Source organism: Coenobita brevimanus, chromosome 63 (assembly GCF_032717465.1).
Source record: "Coenobita brevimanus isolate Jiangsu-jjx chromosome 63, ASM3271746v2, whole genome shotgun sequence".
Lineage (NCBI taxonomy): Eukaryota > Metazoa > Arthropoda > Malacostraca > Decapoda > Coenobitidae > Coenobita > Coenobita brevimanus.
This window is the reverse complement of record NC_137016.1, coordinates 36,851,738-36,859,638: the sequence shown is the minus strand read 5'-3', so window position 1 is coordinate 36,859,638 and position 7,901 is coordinate 36,851,738. Positions and strand designations below refer to the sequence as shown.

Here is a 7,901-nt window from a genome sequence, read left to right as displayed (position 1 = left end):
AATCTCAGCAGCAACAAACATCACAGCACAGGGTAGGGACTGAGCTCAACTATCTCTAGTAACATTGGCTTGTATTCTTGTCCTACAGTTCTACGACTATTCTTGCACCTGACTTGTTCATATAATTTACAGTATAAAATTTTAACTCTTTGAATGCAGTGATGCATGTACCATACTTTCTTTGACTTATTCTTGCTATCTCCAGTTTTATTTAGGTAAAGGTAAACTTTTCATACAGAGTGGATTAGACATGGCCTTCACAAACTGTGTTACTGCTGCAGATTGTCCCCAAGTTGATTAAAATCATCTGGCAGTGTCAAGAATAAGGTATGAAAACTCATCACTAAACTGATGAGGTTGACAAAAAACTTCCTATACTTTGGAACATACCTCTGATTTATAATAAGCACTCCCTATATCAAAACTCTTGTCTTACTAACAACCACATTATCACATTCCATAATGGCACAGGAGATGAAACAAGGACACAGTATATGGAATGATAAACATGGAATATCACCTCAGAAAATAAGGCACTGATACCCTGGTTTACTGCATTTCTTTCTGTTGGTGTCTGGGAAGTTAAGATACTGTTAAACCCTTCAGTATGATAACAGCTTTTAATATTACATATTTTGGCTACTGCCCAACAAGTTTATTCATCTGTGGAGTGAGCTCTTGCAGTTATGGAGCTAACTCTTTCACAGTGTAACTGCTTTTCCTAAGATGACATAAATCATCAGAAGGTGGCAAGAATGAAATTAAGTGATGTTATCAGAATGATGGGATCAACAACTTACTGTATTTTTGCTTTCAATAGGCTATACAAGTTCAGCTACCATCATAATCAATTATATTCACAATCTGTGCTCTCATTTCCCCTGAGAACACCCATTCACCATGACTACAAGTTACTCCTAATGGCAGGCTGTGCCAGTGCCTCCTTCATAATCTTGAGCACCAAGTCAACATTGTCTGGGGTGCAGTTGTGTCCCATTAGCCCCACACGCCACACCTTCCCTGCACTTGGTCCAAGCCCACCACTGATCTCCACCAGGTACCTGAGGATTGAAGATTAATATATGAGTTGCATCAAAATACCTGCCTATCATGCTTTGCTGACTGACACTATGAACTGTTAATCATCATCATCATCCTGACATCTTTCTTCACCCAAGGATGGAGTGAGGTAGGGCTCAGAGACAAGAAAAACCTGACAGAGGGACAACTATCAACAGCATACCCAATTAAATAAGTCACATTCTTATTCATTTACCAGTCATGCTCCTGGAATCCTGACTCTATCTCATACACATAATCATTCATATTCACGCCCCTCACATAACCTTACTTATTTTTTGTTTTAAAAGTAAGAGGGTCAATGAAAGCAGTATCAAGAATAAAAGTACAGTATGAGCATAACTATGGTTCTATTAAATGTAAGGCAATTACTCACTTCTCCATAAAGTATTTTGTAACCTTCATCCACTCCACACCCTCTGGTACTATAATGGTGGTGACTGTGGGTGTGCGGTTGGCAGGATCTGCTATCAATGGTTTCAGTCCCAGCTCCTCCAGGCCACTGTATAGTCTCTGGGCACAGGATCTGTGGCGGGACCAGAGTGACTCGAGCCCCTCCTCACACGCCATGCTCAGAGCCTCTCGTAGAGCATATACGGAACTGATTGGGCCCGTGTGGTGGTATCTGTGAGGGGGTTGGGTGTGTTGATTAGAGGGCATATAGCAACAAAGCAGAGAAGAGAAAACAATTTCCTCTTCTATCAACAATTCAATCTAATGTTTCCCATTCATACAGAGCAAAAATAAGGAACAAGGAATTGTGATTTGTTTGTGGACATGCATTAGAGAAGACAGGTAACCCAACATACAACACTTTAATCTCTGTCCTTGTCTGAGAAGAAAAGGAGTCAAGATACATCACTTCAATCTCTGTTCTTGTAAGGTGGAGCTATAACAAATGAGACAAGAATACGAAGGAGTCAAAATGTGTTCGTTAATGGGAACTTTAATCTGATTTGCTGTGATGTCTGTCTTGTTGTGAACAAGTGATTTACATGTATCAGCATCAGTGACACAGTTACTGATAACCTTATGACATTACAAAATCAGTTAAAACAAAGACATACTTGCGAGGAGTGCCATCACAACCCCAGTAGTTAGCCAACCATAGGATGTCAGAGTAGAAGCTCCTCACCGGTGTCTTACGTGCCTTCACTCTTGCCCTGATAAATAACACCATCATCATCATTATTATCATCAACATCATAATAACAATTTTTTCCCACCTCAGGGTGGGACAGAGACATAATACATATATCTCTCCACTAGAACTTTACTCTCACCTTGTCAGATAACCTCATCACTACTATTAATATCGTCATCCTGACCTTTCTTTTTCACCTACGGATGGGAATAAATATGGCTAACCCTTGCACTGTATGACCATGATCATGTAATTTATATATATCTCTCTCCATGACTAATTTGAATGGCAAGTACAACAACAACACTGTCATAGCCAGTCTCTCATTCTCTGTCCTTTCCTTATGACCTCTGAACTAAACTGCACAATATAGTTATTATGAAGACTATTACCTACATTTAATTTTACCCACTAAAGTTGCAGCACCCATAATTACTTGTAATTTATGATTCATTAAATGCTAGACACAAAAAAATATGAAACTTTTAGCTACATTTTAGCTTGCAGGGTGCACACACACACACACACACACACACACACACACACACACACACACACACAAACTACCACCCTTAACTCTTTTAATGGAAGAAATCTTTAACATAAATCTCAATAAAATTATCTGGAAACCACAACAAGTAACTACAGTATCAAAATAAAAAGAAAAATAAGACATTACCATACTGAAACCTTTCATTACAAGAGACTTCCTAAGCTGAAGCAGTAAGAATAATAGTGGTAAGAATAAAAACTTATTGTGCTAAGTGCATTAGTGGACATTACTTTTAAACCCATTAGTATGTGAAGTCTTTCCTAAGCTGAATAAACCATTTGGAGTTTGTATGACTAAAAAAAAAAAAAAAAAAAAAAATTACTGTACTTTATATCAAAATGGGTTGAGCCAGTCCTACAATGTTATAGCTTTGTCACTGAATGGAATGAAGGATGGCACTGAGAGAATCTTCTGTGCATCAGTGTCAAAAAAGGAGACTTGAAATGTGGTTTTCGTGTATTAAAAAGCAGATACAAATCACTTACATAGCTCTGTCACTAAATGCAATAGGTGCCATTGAGGGCGGTGCAGACAGAACTTTCTGTGTGCCAGTGTAAACAACATCAACACCCCAAGCATCCATGAAGAAGGGCGTTCCCCCCAGTGATGCCACAGTATCGACCGCCAGCAGTGCACCATGCCTGAAAAAGCATGGTGTTTATAAATCATCGCTCCTGCATGAAGATGAATCTTGGTTACTGCACATGCTTAGACAGCCATATGGGTAAATATTTAATACAGTATCATTATGGTGGTTGCTGTGGGCCCATTCTCCTATCACTGTGAACTGGAGGACCACAGACTGAAGCTGCCCTTCTGCAGTCCAGCATCCTACTTCTGGGAGGGGAGGGAGGGAGTTAAGGAATGTTTGTATAAACAGGCAGTGGAGTGGCCTACTTGAATCAGTGCCACAAGTGAAGGCATATTTCTCCAGGACCAATTAGGTGAGTAAAAATGATAATCAGTGTACTAGTGTGTAACAGATGCTCAATCAAGAATGGCGGGCCAATGATGGAAAGATGAGGGACTGAATGTGTGAGAAATGAGGTACTGAAGTCAAGGATAAAAGTAACTGGGGAATGACAAAGAAATGGAAGAGGTTTGCAAAACACATATCAAGGACTATTATTACTTTTTTTTCCATGACAGGAAATGAAACTGATAATTGAAAACAAGTGATATAACTTGTATTCAACCACCGTGCATATCAAAGCTCTGTAACTTCTGCCATATTCTCTTTTCTAACTTGTGACGTGTTTGGGGCCTCTCAATGGCTACAATATCCACATTACTCCCTTGGCAGCAACACTGATGAACGCTTTTATTATCAGGCCATGGAGCAGCCTGATTATACTTGTGTCATCATGTGAAGCTATCCCTATCCTGCGCCTTCTTACTTGTGGCAGATATGGCCAAGGCCTTCCAGTGGCTGCAGTGCTCCAGTGGATGACTCTCCTTGTACTGCAAACACAACAGCCGGTTGGTGCTGCTGTACTGCTGCTTCTATCTCACCCATTGTGAACACTTCTCCAGGACCCTTCTCAATTATACGCACATCCGCATCTGAAAGCAACAAAAAATGTTAACAGCCAATCCTGCATTACCCCATTCTAGATGTAGGGCCCTTAGACTGTAGGCACCATTGTTCTGCACACTTAAATGTAGATGACCAACTTATTTCCCTTCATGGCATTACATGACTGAAAAATCTATAGTCAAAACATAGAGATTGAATCTATGCAAGGTCATCACTCCATGTGGAGTGTTCTACCCACCAGACCAATAGACAGCACTGTTTTTATATCTGTAAGGGAAGAAGGTTAATACAGTAATTGTGCTGTGGACAGATCTAGGTATTTTATTCAGGCTAACAGCTGATGATATTGCTTGAATGAGAGAACTCCTAGCAGTTGAAGGATTAACTGGTCAGTATCTTCTTCATTCTGAGGGTTTTTTCTAAATCTGAATAAAATCATATGGAAACACCAAAAGAAACTAAAAAAGAATGTTTTCATACTTAAAATACCATTACAGAACCCATCTGTGTCTGCCTGACAATTTGCAGACATTCATTATTCCATCTTTCATACCTTCAATGTCATATCTTTTAATATGATAGTACTCTATGCTGGATGTTGCAAATGGAATGGCTAAGTACACTTTCTGAGGTCGGAGAAAGATAAATACAAACAACAACACCAGACACTACAGTCACAGATATGAATGCCTGGAAACAATTTCCCAAAATTATGGATCAGTATGGTAATTTCATTACAGACAGTCCACCTTGTAAGCCCAGGATGCTCTCCACAACATCACAGTTGTTCTATGCATTTGGTGCTATAGTGTAAATTGGGGGAACGGTTAAATCAGCTTTATAGGTGGCAATGGAACTTGAAGGCAGTTTTTCATGGTTTACCAAGAACCTCATAGTAAGCAAAAGTATGTAAAAAAAAAATAATAATAATGTGAATTATAATAAGGGTTCATTGTATTTCATCAGTCTATCAACCTATTATAAAGAACAAAATATTATAACTGTGCATATGAACACAAGCCCCGACCCCTTCCTCACCCCACCTCACCATGCCTCCTTGCGATATTAGCTGCATGCTCCCCCAAGATTCCACTTTGCAGCATACAGAACTCCACTGTATCTTGTCTCTTACCCTCCCTCACTCCCTCACCTTTCCCACAACCTTCTTCACCCCACAACTATACCTTCCTCATCCCCACTCACTCATCTTCCACACTCTGTCATTCCTAAACCCTCCACCACTACCTCACCCTCATCTCACCATGCCTCCTAGCCATGTCAGCTGCACGCTCGCCCCAAATGCCATTTTGGAGCACCAAAATCACATTTGACGGCTCCAGTAGGTTGCATATTGTTGTTTCCATCCCAGCATGTCCTGTGCCACTCACACAGCACACAACTTCGGCACGGGTTTGGAAAATGTATCGCAGGCCATCCTTGACCTCATCCATGATCTGTGAAGAAGAAGAAGGCTTAGATTTTATGCTTACTGGCTGCATACTGGTTTAAGTATCAATTGATAACATACAGAAACTAAAAATTTGTCTGACTGCTCAACTGAAGTGAGAGAGAATGGATCATGATCTGCAGCTAGAAGTGATGTGCATGGAGAACTAGCATACACTGTAAGATAATAATAATGATAATAATAAATATAATAACAATAATAATAATAGTAATACTAATAATACTAATACTAATACTGATAATACAGCAATATGTCAAACCTTGGTGAACTCTGGATGGAGGTGTCCAAGGAGAGGCTTCATCATGGCATAGTGGACCCTCAAGGGACTGTTGGAGGGACCTGGGCCCATCAGCAGCTTGCTGGGCACATTGAGGGGAGCCACAAGGCACTGAGGGGGTTGTACATTCATCCTGAAAAATAATAAATAAATAAATAAATAAACAAACAAAAGTATAGTGGGCATTTTGTTTGGATTTATGAACACAAATTGATCACCTATGAGATGGTTGGTTGGTAATGAGAAGTACTACACATACAAAATTATATGACTAAATAATGCAATTATTGCATGATTTTAAGCATTCTCATACACCACACTGGCTGAGTAACAGAGGTAGCAGCATATAGGTGGTATGAGTCCTACAGCTAGATATCCAAATTTACATACAATGCTGTATATGGAAGTATTAAACAAATTATGTAAGAATTATGGCAACATATGAATGGAAGTTTGCTATTTTTCACAAACATTAATATCAGGGGCAACTATATGAAAGATGACACCATATTCTGCCAAGAACCCCACACTTACCTCAAGGCCGACTCAAAGTTCGCAATATAATCAATATAATCTGAGATATGTACAGTATTTCTGCTATTTATAAAAGGTGCAGTATATGCTATTACTGCCAAACAGATACTCCACAAAGAAGAAAAGTCTTTTGGACTAGAACACCTCCCACACGAAATTTAACAGTCCTCGATACACTGCAACAGAAAGTACTTGCCACCCCTTGGAGACTGTACTCAACGAAAATGTTAATGATCCTGATGTGTCCTTGGCTATTAGCGAGTGCTACACGTAAACAAGCTGATAAAGTTACATTTACAGACAAATATTTAGATACAGTGTCAATAAAATCACTCACAGATGTACCCTAAATGATGTAAGTACTACAAGCAAATTATTACTTGCAACGGAACACGAAAAATCAAGTAAACAAACAACTCACTTGCAAGTGTTGTTGAAGTTAAATTGCCTTGTTACGACCATGCAATACATGTGTCATTCATGTTATACATGAATCATATAATAGTTCCTTCAGTACACAATACACTTCACCTCTAAATACACTAAATCAATCACCTTATTAGGAAAAACAAGTAATATACTAACGTGGTCGAGTCTCCACTTGTTGCCGCTCTAACCAAGGTTGATGTACTGAAGCTGCGTCTTGCGCCCACACGTCGTACCGCACCGCATAGCACCCGTCCAACCACCTGTTAGGTAATATTTATCCCCGTGACCTGTTGTATCACAGAAATGCAGTGCTACATGATAATATAACTACATTTTATATACATAGCATGAAAAGAATATATGAAACAGACCATAAAGGTTTATAGTGATGTTATTAAAGTTTAGTCATGCAATGAGGATGGAAAAAATGAGACTCACTAGACATATGTATGCGAGTGGAGGAAGAGAGGAGCAGAGGTCAATCAAGGAAGGATGAGGTGGAGGGATAGAGCGGAGAGATAATATGAGGAGGATGAGCTGGAGGGAGGTTAGCCAAATGGCAAAGGACAGGGCGAATTAAGTGGAAGTAGTGGTAGGTGGTGGCGACCATCATCCACTCACTTGATATAGTGCTGCCTATTTCTTCCTGAGCCTTTATCATTCATTTTCTGTGCCTGCCCTCCTCTCTTCCTATTTCTCCCATGTTTCCTGTCACTTCTTATTGCTTTTCTTTCCTTTACAGGTGGCTTTACATTGAGTGACAAGCCAAATGGTTTCCCGTCAGCCAAGAAACCATTTACAACGCTGGGTGGTAACCATATAACCAAACCATACGTGCTCCCTATATACGTGTCATCAAGTGGGTTGGTGGAGGGTTAG

At 39.7% G+C, this 7,901-nt stretch overlaps 1 protein-coding gene across 1 annotated transcript; it reads right to left on the bottom strand.

Annotated features, from left to right (window-relative positions):
* Positions 1–213: 213 nt before the first annotated feature.
* On the bottom strand, positions 214–7,198 carry Agxt (Alanine-glyoxylate aminotransferase). The gene is made up of 8 exons (XM_080275843.1): positions 7,179–7,198; positions 6,042–6,192; positions 5,576–5,768; positions 4,175–4,340; positions 3,263–3,418; positions 2,148–2,243; positions 1,457–1,705; positions 214–1,061 (listed from the first exon to the last, which is right to left on the bottom strand). The coding sequence occupies exons 2-8, from the start codon at positions 6,189–6,191 to the stop codon at positions 905–907; spliced, it is 1,167 nt and encodes a 388-aa protein (XP_080131969.1). The 5' UTR covers position 6,192; positions 7,179–7,198; the 3' UTR covers positions 214–904.
* Between the last annotated feature and the right edge of the window lie 703 nt (positions 7,199–7,901).